This window comes from Mirounga leonina, unplaced genomic scaffold, assembly GCF_011800145.1.
Source record: "Mirounga leonina isolate KUSES-001 unplaced genomic scaffold, KU_Mleo_1.0 Mir_91, whole genome shotgun sequence".
Taxonomy (NCBI): domain Eukaryota; kingdom Metazoa; phylum Chordata; class Mammalia; order Carnivora; family Phocidae; genus Mirounga; species Mirounga leonina.
This window is the reverse complement of record NW_023270839.1, coordinates 25,111,358-25,128,461: the sequence shown is the minus strand read 5'-3', so window position 1 is coordinate 25,128,461 and position 17,104 is coordinate 25,111,358. Positions and strand designations below refer to the sequence as shown.

The window sequence follows — 17,104 nt, the reverse complement described above, 5'->3', positions numbered from 1 at the left end:
TCAGTGATTCAATGATGTCAAGGCCATTGGCTTGATAATTTGGTTGGCCCTTCCCTTATAGTTGCAATATGTCTGCCACAGCTTCAGATATCACATCCACCTTCAAGACAGAAAGACATGGTGGGGCGCCTGGGTGGCTCAGTCCGTTGCGCGTCTGCCTCTTGATTTCAGCTCAGGTCATGATCTCAGGGTCCTGGGATCGAGCCCCACGTTGGCTCCCTGCTCAGCGCGGAGTCTCCTTGAGATGATCCTCTCCCTCTGCCCCATCTCCCTCCCCACCCCCTTGCTCTCTCTCTCTCAAAAAAAAAAGGAAGACATAGGAAAAGGAAGGGTAGACTCCAGTTTTGTCTGTCCCTTTTTGTTTGTTTGCTTGTTTGTTGTTGTTGTTGTCGGCCCCTTTTATCAGGAAGGCAGATATGTTCCCAGAAGACCACCGAGACTTTCATTATATCTCATAGACCAGAGCTGTGTCATATGCCCCCACCCCCTGCAGGTGCAAGGAAGCCTGAGAAAGTGAGTATTTAGCTTTTCCTGGTAGAGGCAGGCAAAAGAAAAGAGGATTGGAAATGAAGTTTGGATTAGCCACCTCACAGTGCCAGAATTTCAATCTGTCCAGGACCCTGTCTTTGCCTTTTTCTCTTGCCAGTCCACAATTAGAGTTAGGATCATGTTCCTGAGTCAGAAACCTCCTGATGACTGTGCTCTGACCAGCTGTCCAACAACCCACTCACTTCTTGTAAGATATCTCTGACCCCAATGAACCACTTAGACTGCCATGTGCAGTGGCCTGGATGCACTGCTTGTCGCCCCGCAGGCCCTGGAAGCACCTGACCACCTTTCAGAGGCCTCAAGACTCCAGCCATCCCACTGGCTATGCAGAGGCAAACTTCTATTCTGACAGCACCTGTTTTTTATGTGGGTCATTTTTAGGCTCTGTGTGTGTGTGTGTGTGTGTGAGTGAGTGCATGTCCAGGTGCAGAAATAAAAGGGGAAAACAGGCCACATTGACCAAGGACATTATCTTATGCTAGCTTTAAATTCGATCGGGGTAGAGGGTCTTCTGAGCATGGAACTCTGACAGAGATACTATTGTCTATCCATTCTCCCCTCCTTCCTTAGTAACAGACTATGACTTTATGTGTAGCAGCCAAGTACCAGACAAAAGACTTCATTCTCAGATGAGGATTTCAGTTTCTCTTACAGCGAGGTGCAGCCACGTGACTAAGTTCTAGCTAATGTGACATAAGTGGAAACATTGTATTGGGCTTTCAGGATGTTTCTCTACAGTGAGTGGGCATGTCCTTCTTTGTCCTCTCATCCATTTTGCTATCTGAAGTGCAGATGAAATGGCTAGAGCACTGTCAGCTGTTTTGGACCATGAGGAAGAGAGATAGATATACAGTTGACCTTTGAACAACATGGGTTTGAACTGCATGCGTCCACTTATAATAGGCAGATTTTTTTCAATAAATATAGTACATTACTATAAATCAATTTTCTCTTCCTTATGATTTTCTTAACAATGTTTCCTATTTTTCTAGCTTACTTTTTAAAATTTTTTTTATTTAAATTCAATTAGCCCACATAGTCTCTAGCTTATTTTATTGTAAGACTACAGTATATAATACATATAACATACAAAATATATATTAATCGAGTGTTTATGTTATCAGTAAGGCTTCCAGTCAACAGTGGGCTACTAGTAGTTAAGTTTTGGGGGAGTCAAAGGTTACACACAGATTTTTGACTGCACGGGGAGGTCAGCACCCCTACCCCGTGTTTTGTTCAAGGGTTAACTGTACTTTAAGGGTGGCCAAGAGCTGACACTCCCTGGACTCCCAATCTCCAGGGAGATACATTTTTTGTTTAAGTCACTGTTCTTTTGGATTTGTGTATGTTTGCATCTAAACCTGACCCTGAATAACTCACCTACTTCTCATTGGCATGGTGTCTAACGCTTTACATAGCACTTCCAGGTACATTATCTCATCTCATCAGACCTGTTTCTAGCAGGTCCTGGGTTCAAAGAGAGCCAGTGAGGGCCAATAGCAACCATCAGAGAGCTGTTTACCTGCCAAGGCTGAAGACCATAGGGAAACTGAAAGCATTTTGTTGAGGGGGCGAAAGGAAGATGTTGCTTTTGGAGTTAATGACCACTTTAGGAGGAACGGACCTGCCTCCATCTTCGTGCAGCGAGGCCCTGACTGGGACCCAAACCTTCCTCTCACCGTTTCACTACCCATTTTTAAACCGGTATTTTGGTCCGTGGTAAGAACTTTATATAAATATGGTCTTGTGGATTGTTTTTTCCCCCTGAAACAGAGCTTCAGTAATGGTTTCATTACTCACTGATGAGTTGTTGAACGCAGCCTCAGTGCAAGCTTTTGAGGAGTAGGTCTGCTTTGTGACAGAAATGGTATTGGTGGCTGGAGTAAGAGTCCTTGTGCTAGATGGTACTCTGATGCCCCCTGCTCTACTTGGTTCCAGAGTGGCAACTGGCCTGTCGTCCCCCAGAGTTGTTTCTGTCTTGTTCTGTCTCCACCTCCCTGCACTCTCTGACCCACTGTCCCTCCACCCCGAATCTCACATAGGGCTATCTTCCAAAGCTGGCCAGGCATTTTTGCCCAGGACCCCTTCTCTCCCGCTCCTCTACGAAGTCCTAGCAAGACCTAGCTAATTCTATCATGGCCCAGCATGACCCAGCTCTTCCTTGAACCTGCCTGTTCCATTCCAAGAAGCCCAGCCAGGGCAAGATGTCCCTTAAGAAGCAGGCATGTGGACTCACAGCAGGCATCCTTGGGGGGGAGGGGGGGTGACTCTGAGCAAAGGAGGGCATACGTCATGGTCTAAGCAGAGCCCTGTTTTCCAAGGGCAGTGATGAGAGGGGTTAATGGTACTCTGATGATTTAATGACAGTAATGGGTTTTCTTATCTATTATTCATATTTTTACTCCTGGCAATTCTGTGAGGTATTTAGGGTGAATGTTATAGATACGATCTCCAAGGAGAAGGGAGCAAAAACTAACATTTAGTGAGAGCCAAGCGTGAGTGAGTTTTTGGTCCACACTGGCCAGTATCACAGCAGGTAAGGGCATGTGTTTGAAGTGAGTCAGCACTTGGTTGCACACTACACCTGCTGTGTAGACTCACTGGCTGTGAGGCTTAGACAAGCCGGTAACCCGGAGTGGCTGACTGTAAGCTCAGCGCCTTGACTGCCTGCCTCTTCAACACAGTGAAGATGAGGGGCTTTGGATCTACCTAGACGGGAACTCTGGTGCCCTGGGAGGCCGCCCCCTACAGTGGCCACCAGAACAGGCTTCGCAGGCAGGCAGAGCTGCTGGAACGATCCTGGCATCACTGTTGAACAGCCAGGGAACCTTGGCCAAGTCGATAAACTCAATCTGAGTCTTGTTTCCGCATCCTTAAGGCCCAGCCTCCAGGAGTTGTTATAATGATTGAATGAGGAGGCAGGTAAATCGTCTTTTGTTCCACAAAGAGTAGGGCTTATTTTAATTATCTTTATCACTGCTAATTGAAGAGGATATTCTAATGTTCTGGGGAAAAGGAAACCATCCACCTTGCCCAGCCACTTACCTGGAATGGAGACGCACTCAATGAATGAGCTGCTCTTGGGCTGTTGGGGCAGCTTTTGAGCCACCATCTTTGGGTTGAGAACTACCCAGCTGTGCTGGCTGGCCTCTGAGGCTGTTGCCTGCTCCCAAGTTGCAGATCTGGTCCCTTTCACCCTTATAATAGACCCTGGCAGAGCTGCCTAGGACAGCGGAGGTCTCCAGGGTCCCCAGGGACCCCACCTAGTCCCACCTGATCCACTCTGCCCCTCAGCCCTCCTAGGACTCAGTCCTCCTGAGGAATGTGGACTGCTCTGAGCCCCCAGAGTCTGGCCAGCACAGTGCCTACCCGGCTGAGCCAGTTGCCCTGGGCACCCCGTCCTCCAGTCATGAAGACCTCAGCAAGGACTCACATTAACCAGCTGGGCTCCTGTGGTTCCTTCTTTCTCCAGGCCCACACAATTGTTAGGAAATTGATTCTTTGAATGGTGTTGGCTTTCTCAGCTTCTCCTGCTCTTTGCTCCGTTTTCAATTGCCTGCAGTGGTGTAGACTCCGTACCACAGGGGATCGGTGTACCAGCTTCAGGGTCAAGCGGCCCTGGTTCACATGGCCTTTCTTTGCACTGATTGGCACGTACTCAGTGAGGCAGGCGCTGTATGGCACGTGATGCCAAGTGCTTTACAGAGATTAGTATTAGCTCACGGACTCTCATAACACGTCCATTAGACAGCTGCTTTTAACAGATGAGGGCATTCAGGCACAGAGAGGTAAAGTAACTTTCTCAAAGCAGCATAGCATGGGGTCTGTGGCAGCAAGGAAGGGAGCCCTGGGAGGGGAGAAGTGGGGAGGGGAAGAAAGAAAAAGAGGAAGGCTACTTCACACCTTGCCCAGAGCTTGGCTCCCCAGCTCCCCAGGGGGTGTGGGGGGTCTAACTGACTTAGCCACTCTCTCAGTTCTGCCAGAAGGTGTGGGGGTGGGGAGAAGAGGTCAGCAGGATTGAAGGGAAGGTTTATGAAGAGACAAAAAGGCCTTCCACGGAAAAACACATCCTAACGGTTTTGGCAGACAGCATGTGAAAAGGTGCATTCTTCCTCTGGGGGAGCAGGAAGCCAGCCAGGATGCCTTTCGGTGGGTCATAAGCAACCATTTAATTCAGAACCTGTGTTTAGATCCCAAGGGAGCTCAGGCCACCGAAGTCATGAATACACATGAGCCTAATGCAGCCTTGTGGACATCTCGGATTCCCGCGGTTGCCACGTTGTTTTCATTTGTAAATTAACGAACAATTTCAGACGTAAGAGCGTTGGTCTACAGAGAAATGTTAACCTTCAGCAGAGATTTTGTCTCTTCTGATATGGATTGGCACATCTTCCCTGGGTTTCAGCAGTTTCCTCTTCTCTATTCCTAAAAGAACCTGCATTTCCCTTTCCTGACTCCCTTCCTGGCTTCCTGTGTGCTAAGCTTTTGCAGTTGTCATGATCTCTTCAGAATGCATTTGATAGGTACAGGAAGTTGCCCCAGACGGGAGATGGGAGATGGAACCAGCAATCAATAAAAAAAGAACTATGTTTCTAAGAAAAATGCATCACGGCTTCCCACCGGAGTTGTGCACCATATGTCCTAATATCCGTGGAACAATGGAACTAAATTTTAGCTCTTCTGCTTGGCTTTCCCAGCCATTCTCAACAAAAAGAAAAGAGACCTTTTCACCTGCTGCTACCCAGCTTCCCCAAGATTCCTAGTACAGATTGCCTTTCCTTTTAACCCTTTCATCAGATATCACAAAATAAAATCTCTCCTTCCAGCTTTATTTCCCCTGGCTACTAGTTTAGTATATTTATGGTGCATGAGTCATCAAGCTGCCGCCTGATTGGATAAAAACCAAGCACCCCTGAGACCATCAGTCAATTACAGCTATTCTCAGCTTCATTCACAGATTTATTAGCTTGCACACACAGAGAGAAATTCATTCAGCAAAGTTCATTCATAAAAATTTCAACACTCTGCATCATCCTGCACATCTCAGCCTTCTGCTGCCGACGGGCTCCTGAAAGAAGCTCTGAGCCGAGTCCAGGAGGGAGGGGAGCTCAGAGCCAGGGTGGGCAGGCTGGGAGGGGATCTGAGGAACACGGAGGGATCGCAAGTCCATGAAATAATGCGGAGCACCGCCCGTCACTAGTACTTCTGGCTTGTGGCCCGGACGGGATGCGAGACAAGATCTTCCAAGAGAGGGCAGCCATCAGAATCGACGAACTCAGGCTGAAGGGCCTTTGGCTCATATATACATTTTCTCTTTTTCCTTTTTTAAATGAGCAATCACTGGAACAAATAAAGGGTTAATAGGCCAGTCATTGCCCCGCCCTGTGAGAGCCGGAGGGAGCAGGTTTGAAAGTTCCTGTGTGCAGAAGGGAAGGCTGGGGGTGGGGGGCGCTAAATATTCCTGCAAGGCTCCTGCACCGCCCGCTGACGATGCGGCGGGACGGGCTGGCCCGTGTTCGGCCCGGGTCCGTGCCTGAGAGTTGGCCGTGAGCGATCTCTGCCACCGCGAGCCTGGGTCCAGGCGTTCCCGGCAAGGAATCCAAGGCGAGAACACCGAGCGCTGCCGCTGGGGCCAGGGAGGGACTGAAATCAGCTGGGGGAGGCGTTTCCCACCCCCCCAGGCTGTCACCCAGAAGGGCCCGGGAGCCGAGGTGGGCGAGGGAGAGTGCAGAGTTGGGAGAGGTGGCTGCCGCGAGTCGCATGGGGCGTTGAGGCATTTGCTTTCCGTTCCGTTTATCTAGCAGACGACGAGGCGATTTATGCAACAGTATCCTGTTTCAGCACTGCCAAGGCTATGCGAAAACGCGGTCAGGACAGCCTGGCAGGACTTGTGCTGTATGTAGGACTCTTCGGGCACCCCGGGATGCTGCACAGGGCCAAGTACAGCCGTTTTCGGAATGAGTCCATCACGTCCTTGGACGAAAGCAGCCCCGGAGGCTCGGTGGGGAACAAGGGCTCGCCTCAGCCTCCCTACCCCACCCTGGCACCTCACCTGCCGGCTGACGATGCCACCCTGGCGTCCCAGGAGAGCCCCACCCCACTGTGCACCTTGATCCCTCGCATGGCCAGCGTGAAGCTGGCCAACCCAGCCACCTTGCTGAGTCTGAAAAACTTTTGCTTGGGTACCAAAGAGGTGCCCCGGCTGAAGCTCCAGGAAAGCCAGGACCCGGCTCCCAGCGGCCCAGCTTCCCCTGAGACCGGTCTAAATAGGGCTGGGTCCGCACCTCCACCGCAGCCAGACCTGGTGGGGCACAGGGCAGCTGTCTTAACTCCCGATGCCTGTCCCCTTCCTGGCCCTGGGGAGCCAAGCCCAGGGAGCAGGCAGGACAGGCACTTTCTGCAGCACCTGTTGGGGATGGGCATGAACTACTATGTGAGGGTAAGTCTATCTCCCTCTCTGTGCTCCTTCTAAGAACTCCTGGGGAAAGGGGCATCTTCCCTGTGTTCTGCAAGGGGCTGCACACCACCTGGCTGGGTTCTAGGTTTGGACAAGACATTGTGTAACTGGACTGAGAGGAGGGGAGCTGGGCTTACAGGTTTCCCTAGGAATATCTGGCTTGTACTGAAGTCAGATAACTTTTGGTTCAAGGACATGAACTGGTGCTAACTTGTAGGTAGTTTCCAGGGGTTAGGGACAACTTCTGATGGAGGCGGCGAGATTGTGTCTTCTTGTCCCCCCCTGGACCTAGCATTCTGACCAAGAAGGGTGAAGAATTTCAAATCTGTTTAGTGACTGAGACCTGCTGGGCTCTATCAGCCATTGTATTTCAGTAGGGATTTCTGTGCTAGAGGAACGCGTGATGCGCAAGGGACGTGAATTATTTTTACAAATGTAATTCAGCATTTAACAAGTACTTCTGAAAGCGTGGCTGTGTCTCTGTGCTTGTGCTAAGAGCTAGTCTTAGGTCTTTGGTGCCCCCCCTCCCCCCGGCTTTATTTCCTACACTGTGGCAAGTGGGCCTTGTCCATGAGCTGCGTGCAAAATCAGGGTCCTTACCGTCGCATATGCCCTTGCTCATTCCAGATCTGGGTAAGAGAAGAGAAAAAGATTTGGCCCCTGCTCTTCTGGAGCTCACATTTCAGTCAAGGAAAACCAGACAATGCATGTGAAATAATAAGAGAACAATACTTAGCAATAGAAATCTAGTGTGAGAATGCTGAAGGAATTCAGAAAAAGGAAACGGTTTGTTGTGGTCGGGGATTCATTCACATGGGAAACCTTCAGAAGGTATGTGTTGGAAGCGATATCAGGTCCGGTTTGACAGAAAGGAGGAGATTCCTGGCGGGGCAAAAATATGAGCAGTGTGAAAGGCAGGTATCACTGTGGTGGCCACAGGGGAGGATCTTATAAGCCGGGCTTAACTGAAGAGGGGAATGCTGGAGGGTAGTAAGTGACAGAGAGAGTGGCTGGCACATCGCTGGTGCTCAAACACATGTGAGTTGCATAGAGACAAATATAGATGCTGGGTAGCTTGGGGAAGAAGGAGCCGTTGACTGAAGCTCTCAAATGTCAAAGGAGGAGTTGGTAAACGCTGTGACTGGTAAACAAGAACCCTCACTTGGTTTGTAGGCAAACTGTGCCTTGATGAAAATGGTTTCAAAGGATCAACCTGCATTGATTCGAGATGAACGGAAGCGGGGAGAGATTAGAGATTGGGAGGCCAGTGGGAAAGCTACTCCGAGAGTTTAGGCATGAATGGATGGGAACCTGGACTGAAGTGGAGGTGCGAGAAAGGAGGTGAAGACAAGAGCCTCCGCGAGAAGCCTCCACAGTCTTGGGTGATCCATCAGACCATTTCAGCTCATGACACAAATAGCAGAATAGTGAACATTTATTGAACAGTGGGTAGACTGGTGAGTTTGCTATTGTTGTTTGGTTGTGGGTGATTATTGATAAAAAGGTTCTGAGGAGTGAGATAGAAGCAGAGTGAGTTGGGAAGGGGGTCGTGCTAAGTTTGCTTAGGACACATGATGTTGAAAGTAATGACAGCTCAGTGCTATTAATTTGTAGGTAAGCAGTCATCTAAGACCAGCACTCAGGTGAGAAGTCTGATATGAAGGTGTAAATTTGAGAGATAGCCAATAACTAGCACAAATGGACAAATAAGATCTCAAGGAAGGGCAGATAATGAACGCTGAGAGAGTTCTAGGGAGAGCAGGCATGGGGCAGCTTTGGCAAATGGATAAGTCAAACCTCTAAGGAAGATAAACTTACGGGACACTCAGTTCTTGCCCTCCCCCAGAGTGGCATGGCTCATAATGGAAATAGCTTCATGTATCTACTAAAAGTTCATGGGCACATTCTCATTTGTCAACCTAAGTGTCTGGCTCTAGTGGGAAAAGGAGCGACTCCAAACCTGTGTTCTCTGCACCTGCCTTCCCATCACCTAGACATCCTCTACTCTCTGCCCTGCTTTTCCTTCCCTTTTGTACCTCCTCCCACCTCCCCACACCCACACACCTGTACAATTTTGAATGTGAAAAGAGTTGCTGTGTGCCCTCCACTTTCCCTAGGGAGTGTTTCCATTTTAGATTTTTAATGAGGATGTCTGTCTTTTCATGGTGATAATAACTGACCCCAGGGAAGGCGCTGACCCCCATGACCCAGGTGAGCCACACTATATTGCCTAATAGACAATGACATGAGACACAAGTTAACACTTCTCATAGGAGGTAAAAATATATGGAAGAGCATACTTTGTTAATTTTTATAGAAGTCCAACTTTGAAAGATGGAAGGGACACAGAAGTTATCAAGTTCAATGTCTCTGTGGGGAAACTGAAGCCCAGAGAAGTGATTTTTTTAAGGCTACCAGGTGAGGCAAAAGGAGAGTTAGAACTCAAGTTCCCTGTGTGCTATTCTTTGCTCTTTTCACCACAGGTTTCCATCCTGGTTGAGATTCTGTTCCTCAGAATTCTTTTAGCTATGAACCAATTAAAAAAAATGAAATGCCAACCTATTAATTTACAGTTAAAAATTATCATACCAAGTGCACCCAAATTGTGATCTCTCTATTCCCATCTGTAGGAAGATGCACATAGGAAGATTTAAATCAAATTTTCTTAGGGGATGCCTGGGTGGCTCAGTCAGTTAAGCATCTACCTTTGGCTCAGGTCATGATCCCAGGGTCCTGGGATAGAGCCCAGCCTCTCAGGCTCCCTGCTCAGTGGGGAGTCTGCTTTTCCTTCTCCTCCCCTCCCTCCTGCTCATTCTCTCTCTCTCAAATAAATAAATAAAATCTTTAAAAAAAAAAGTTGCTTAATGGTGCCTGGGTGGCTCAGTCGGTTGAGCATCCGACTCTTGGTTTTGCCTGAGGTTGTGAGTTTGAGCCCTGAGTCTGGCTCAGTGCTCAGTGCAGAGTCTACTTGTGATCTCTCCCTCTCCTTCTACCCCTCCCTCTGCTAGCTCCCTCTCTCTCAAATAAATAAATAAATAAATAAATAAATAAATAAAATCTTTAAAAAAATAAATAAATAAAAATTTGCTTAGTGATGATGGTATCAGAGCAGAGAAATGAGAGAGATGTTCTTGATGGCTAGTGGGACACAGAAGTAACTTTTATAGGCAAAAAGTAGCCATATATTCTACTTCCTTATCCACATCATGTGACTTCTCCTTTCCCTGCCCAAACTTATTTGTTTATTCATTCACTCGTTTATTCAACAAATATGTATTATGAACCAATTATGTGACCAGAACTGTTCCAGGCCCTGGGGACACATCAGTGAATAAAAAAAGAGCAGATCTGAGCCCCCGTGGAACTCACATTCTGGTGAGTGGAGATGGGCCCTGATTGAATAAACAAGTAAATATAATATGTCACATGTACTAAGTGATAGAGCAATAAGACAGGGGAAGTAAGAAATGCAGTTGCTTGGGCAGAAATGGAAGGGATTGCATTCCTTTTGGGGCAAAATGACAGAGTTATAGTTACTCTTTATTTTGTTTCCTTGCATCTTTTATCTTTACAATAGGAACTATATTTGCCTTCTACTCTAAGTTAGATTTGACTTTGGGTTAAATATCTTTTTTTAATTAAAAGATTTATTTATTTGAGAGAGAGAGAAAGAGAGAGAAACAGAGAGGGAGCCTGCAAGTATGAATGGGGGGAGGGGCAGAGGGAGAGAATCTTCAAGCAGACTCCCCGCTGAGTGCAGAGCCCAGTTCAGGGCTCCATCTCATGACCCACGAGATTGTGACCAGAGCCGAGACCAAGAGTCAGACGCTCAATGGACTGAGCCACTCAGGTGCCCCTAAATCTTTTTTTTTTTTTTTTAAATTGACTGTTCCTTTGGTCTTATAATATAGAATCAGTTATACAGCTGAAAATGTTTTATAAGTTCTGAGCACCTATTTTTGAGTCACTTTCATTTAAGCTCAGGCCTTGAACCCTCTGAAGATCTTTCAGGGAAGGTAGGCCAGCAAGCCATTCTTTGAGCGATACCAAGCCAGAAGTGGGACAACCAGACCCCGGTCTGAGCAAAGCAGTGAGGTGAGTGAAGTCCATGACATGGTGCCAAACAGTGACTTTTGTTCCCACCATAAGATTAAGTCTCACTTCTTTACGAGGTATTCCCAAGTCACTTTATCCGTCACCCAACACTCACTCGGAGGTCTCAGTCACCCATCACAGTCTGTGCTGAGTACGGAGACCACACCACATGCCCTAGAGTGAGACGATTGGTCTGTAGGGCCTCGAAGCCCCCCATTTAATGACTCCAGCTCCTCTCTTCCCATGGAAGGTGTTTAAGACCTTAGTTCCCGTTCCCAACCCCCAAACTGCTTACGATTTAGTTGAAAGCTAAATAAAGCAGAGGCAAAGAAACCAACTGCACCGGCGCTGCCACAAGCCCGTTCAGCAGTTTTGACAGTAGCCCTCCAAGCGAGGCCGCCTTCCGCGAATGACGACAGCCAGCCCTACCCCACCCTTTCCAACCTAAGTGAATAGCACACAGGGTTCCAGATCAAGGTTTGTCTCACCCTGCTGCCCATCTTCTTCCCACGCTCTCACTCCACCTCGGAGCAAGACAGGCATCCTGGAAGTTTGTGAACGGGAATGCCGCAGATGAAGGACCACTCCAAGCTGTCCTCAGCTTTAGTACAGAACCGACCCCCAGACCTTGCCTCGTTGCATTTATTTGCATGATTTCAGTCTCTTCACTTCACCCCACCCCACCCCAGCGATTTCCCCAGATTGTGTAGTTTGCTAAGGCTGCTGTGACAAATATCACAAACTAGGCGGCTTACACTGCAGAAATCTATCCTTTCGAAGTTCTGGAGGCTAGAGGTCTGAAATCAAGGCATTGGCAGGGTCATGCTCTCTTTCATGGCTCAAGGAGAAGATTCTTCCTTGTCTCTTCCTGCTTCGGGTGGTTGCCAACAATCCTTGGCATTTCTTGGCTTGGAGAAACATCACTCCAATCTCTGCCTCGGTCTTCAATGTGGCTTCCTCACTGATGTGACCGTGTCCGAATTTCCCTCTTATAAAGATACGAGTCATTAGACTTGAGCCCATGCTGATCCAGTATGACCTCATCTTAACTTGATTATATCTGCTTCCAAATAAGGTCACATTCGTAGATCCTGGGGGTTAAGACTTCAACTTAATTTTGAGGGGGTTGTAGTTCAAACCATAACAGTCCCCAAGAACATTTATTGCAAAGTGTTTGCCCACATAAGTGTTCTTGGGTGTTGGGCTTATCAGTTTTGTGTGCAAACATGGATTTATGTTGAGGAATTTTATTTACATCCTTTGTAAATCTCACAGCCTACTCTGACCATCCATCCTTCCTTGTCCAATGGTATGGCTTGTTACTGAGCCAATAGGCTAGTATTGTCTATTGTCTGTTGTGTAGACTAGAAGTAGTCCATGGTACCACGATGTTCTGTCTGCCCCTGTTCTGTCTACCACAGGGCAGCACAGGTCTAGGGGTTATGAGATCTGCATTAAAGTAATGGCTGTGGTGCTAACCAGCTGTGTGACCTTAGGTGAGTCATTTCACCTCTCTGGGCCTCATTTTCTCATATTTAGAATAAGAGAGTTGAACAAAATGCTGCCTAAGATCCTGAAACTCCAGGTCTCCTTTCCCATTGGTCTATTGGGATCTCTTTTGCTTAGAAAATGGATTCAGGACAGTTTCCTAAAGGAAATCATTTTTAACATCTTTGTCTTAATAGAGAGGAGAAGAAATGTCTTTAGCATCCTCTTACCCACACTGAGCTGGCTTCACCAGTAAAGCAGAAAGGGGTGTGTTATGCAGGCCTCTGGGCACAGGTGCTCAGTTCTAGAGAGTCGCTGTGAGAGGAGTCAGGTCTCCTGACATCCAACATCCAAATATCAAGTGTAGGATTCCAGGGAGTGTAGGAAGCCTGGCCAGTCCAGGGGGCAGGCCAGGGTGAGTGATGGTGGCCGGGATCGTGGCTTATGTGGTCTAGCCAGCCAACCTGAGGACTGTAGGAACAGCAAGAGTTCACCCTTCTCGATTCTCTCTGGACAAAAGTGCTAAGAGAAAAAGGCCCTACCACACAAAGAGACAGTCTAGTAACTCTAACCTTGAAAGAGGGAGATTTATAACTGTGGGAAACCTCTGAAGAGACAGTCCCATGATTTATGCAAAAGGAAGGCAGACCTGAGTGGTGTAGGTCAGGCCCTCACAGGTAACAGATGGCTTTCTGCCTCTGCCTCTGCTCATTTCCCTCTTTTCTAAATTATCGGTGCTTAAAAGGTTGGTCATATGGATGGGAGGAAATACTTCCATCTAAAACTGACAGTTTGTCATTGAGGGTGTTATATTTTCCTTCCTGTTTCTTTCTTGGAGTGAATGTAAAAGTAGATCCTGCTAGAATTTAGAAATTAGTCCCCTTATTTATTTTATTTTTTATTTTTTATTTGACAGAGAAGGACACAGCGAGAGAGGGAACACAAGCAGGGGGAGTGGGAGAGGGAGAAGCAGACTTCCGCCGAGCAGGGAGTCAGCCCTGGGTCAGGTCAATCCCAAGACCCTGGGATCGTGACCTGAGCTGAAGGCAGCCGCTTAACGACTGAGCCACCCAGGCGCCCCTTGTTTATTTTTTTTAATTTATTTTTATTTTTTAAAGATTATTTATTTATTTATTTATTTTGAGAGAGAGAAAGTGCACTTGCAGGGGGAGGGGCAGAGGGAGAGGGAAGAGAAATCCTAAGCAAGCTCCATGCCCAGCATGGAGCCCAACACTGGGCTCCACCCCGTGAACCTAAGATCGCGATCTGAGCTGAAATCAAACCAACTGAGCCACCCACGCGCTCCCCTGTTATTTCAACTCTCACACATCCTCTGATCTGTCCAGTTCTTCCCACCCCTGACCACTAGAGCATAACTGGAAGAGAAAGTCTTAGAGTTCCCCAAGTTCAAAACCTTCATTTTACAGTTGAGGAAACACAGAGACTCAGAGATAGGAAGTAACTTGCCCCAAGCCACACAGCTTCTAGTGGTGGAGCCCAGAAAAGAACTCCCAGTTCTGTGTACAGCACTCTTTTGTACCTCCATCTTGCTTCACCCCTCCTCACTCCCTGAACTAAACATGCTATGCCAAATGTCTCTATTGATGAAAATGCTTTGTGTGTGTGCTTTTGTTTAAGAAGACCAGAACAAAACCTTTTTCTTCTAACAGAAAAATTGTGTTTCAAAAGCAACGAGAAGGAAAAAGTGAGGCAGAGTGGTAAGGAGCCCCAAATGCCTTGGCTTTATCCATTTTCCACCTTTTTGTTGAAGGCGGTCCCCGCGCATGGCGACATGTTGGTGTGAGACCAGGACTTGTACGATGTGCATGGACTGGCATCCATGAATTCCTCTTGCACAGCTTTTGGGGATCGCTTCCCTGTTATGGCTTCTCCCCTCACTTCCATGGTCATATTACTCTAAAGCCAATACCATGTTATCACACGGATTGATTGACCCAACCCTGTTGCCCAGTATGACCATCCCATCACCAGAAGAGTGATCTCAATGCTACACACAGCTCAGGAAGCAAGTCCATTCCACAACCCCCTCCCCGGCAGCAGGGATATGAGGTCCCTGGGGTTTCTTCCTCTCTCCTAAAAGATACAAACTTCAGATTTCGGTGAGGGGCGGGGGAGGGCAGTGGAGGCAGAGTGAGAGAGGTCTGGTCAGATTTGTGTGGAAGTATCAAGATCATAATTACCAAAAGATGTAGGCCTTAGTGCTGCCCACAAATAACCATTACATGAAAAGATGGCATCTGAAACAGAAGAGTTGAGCAAGCAGGTATTTGGAAAAGTCAGGAGGCTCCTGAGAATTGGATTTTTGATTGAGAACATTGACTGAAATCACATAAAACTTGTCCATATCATAGCAATGATGACAAGCAAGGATACATTTGTAACCATAAACTCAGGTGTACAAGAAATGTCATTACAAATATATTTTAAAAATCACATGAAATCTGACACCAAGCCCTTGCTTGCTTGGTCAGTTTTGGTCATTATTCATCCCCCAACCTCCAATCACGATCACATAGTGAATCGGGAGGCTTATTTTGCACCCCTAAATGAGGAAAGGCCTCTGACCTTCAGTTCATTGTATAGGATATTGATAGTCCCCTAAAGACAGGAGGCACTCCTGTGTCTAGACCTCCATTTGCACACTAGAATCCTGACCCATTCTGAGAGCCCCTTGCTGAGAATCCAGCTTCCCTCACTGCCCCTCCAGCCATTCCCCTGGGGAAGACTTGCCACTTCCCCGGGGCTTGGCCAGAATGCAGTTTGAGGGTCTGGAATGCTCAGAGACCCACCAGTATCAACTGCCCATCCTCTTCCCATCACTGCTCCTGAAGGACAGGGAGGACAGATGACTTAAGCAAGTTAATGGGAAATCCAGAAGCAACCAGCAACCAGAGAGGGTGCTGGTTGAGGGAGGGCACAGCAGAAGGGCACGAAGGAAAGCACAACCCACCTATAGAGCTGGGCAAAGATGGAATGAAGTTTAAATAGTCGCCCCCATTTGTCGGACACTGGCAGCCAAGGGTTCTGATGGAAAATGAGGCTAAAGGTTCTTTGCAGGAGTTGGAAATTATACTGCCTGTGGGAGGTTGAGGGGATTGAGAGACGGGGAGTAGGAGGGGGGTGCAGGGAGAGAGAGAGAGTGGAGATAGAATGCATAGTACCAACAGTGTCCTACCCAGAAAAGAATCTGGAACACAGAGGTCATAAACCAACAGTTTAATGGCATGTTTTGTTTGGTCAAAGCAGGAGAAAGATTTATTTTATTTATTTATTTTTTGGTTTAGTTGCCAATGTTTTAGAAATTCCATATAAAACTCTGCATTTCTGGCTTCTCAGAAGAGCCGACAGCCTTGGACAGGTCATTCCACATGCCAGCGGATGGCCAGAGCTGGCCAGTGAGTCACAGGTCCCACCCAGTTTCACACACTTACAGCACCTGTCTGCCCCTCCCCCCACCTGTGGCATCAGAATGGGAAGGTACTGTAAGCCCTTTGTCTTTCGTTTTCTAGTTTGGAATATCTGGGAGAGAAACTGAGAATGTCTTCTTCTTGGGCAATGTACCAGGACTTCTTTATGTAATGGGACAGAGTCCGGGGGCTGAGTGAGCCCATGAGAGACGCGTTGTCTTCCCAACTCAGAGAGTCTCTGCCCATTCTAGCCAAGCTGCAGAGTTTTTAAAGACAGTGGAGCTCCAGGATGGGCACAGGCCATCCCTATTTTGTGAAGACGTTAGTCAAAAGTTAGTTTGTAGTCAGTTCTTTGAGACAGTGAATTTTTCCAAAGAAATCATGTTAAAAGTTGATAAGCTTTCTCCTATGGTGTGAGAGAGGATTAAATGAAAAAAAATATATAAAAAGATTAGTACAGGGCCCGTCCCCAGGTAGAGGGAAGAAAACAAACTTTTAAAGGGCCAAGAGTGCTCTTGGGCAAAAATACATTGAAATGGGCTAAATTTGACCTGGGTGTTTCGCCGTGTCCCCTTAGCATCCTGTCTCCTGGCCGGCAGTGCAGCCCTGGTCGACCTTCCTTCCCTAAGCCTTCCGGGTGGTGCCCCCAGGGCAGGCCTGCCCACCACTCTCCAGCTGCCTGCTCTCCCCAACTAGTGTGCTTCCCTCTTCCCTCAGTGCGGCAGAGGGAAAACTTGCATTTTGGAAAGATATCTCTTTACTTCACTGAATCTTTCTTATAGCATTTCCCAAAATTTCCCGAGGGCCACTGAGCCGTTAAAACTGTTTGTTAAACATGCAGACTCCCGGGACCCTCCTGAAGTTACTGGATCAGAATCTCTGAGGCTGGGGCCCAGAAACCTGCGTTTTTAACACGCTCACTATGTGATTCTAAAGCATACAAAGTTCAAAAACCTCTGCTGAGTCCATTTGGTGTGGTGGTTTTCAACAGTGGATGATTTTGCCACTCAGGGGACATTTGGCAACTCCTGGAGACATTTTTAGAGCTCAAAACTGGTGAAGAGGTGGGTGCTACTGGGTTGAGTGA

At 47.6% G+C, this 17,104-nt stretch overlaps 1 protein-coding gene across 1 annotated transcript in view; it reads left to right on the top strand.

The window, feature by feature from the left end:
- Positions 1 to 6,019: 6,019 nt before the first annotated feature.
- Positions 6,020 to 17,104, top strand: part of SHC4 (SHC adaptor protein 4) — a 129,186-nt gene continuing 118,101 nt past the window's right edge. The window contains exon 1 of the mRNA XM_034993613.1: positions 6,020 to 6,988. Within this exon, the coding sequence (XP_034849504.1) occupies positions 6,404 to 6,988 (585 nt within the window). The 5' untranslated portion in view covers positions 6,020 to 6,403. The remainder of the gene's footprint in view (positions 6,989 to 17,104) is intronic.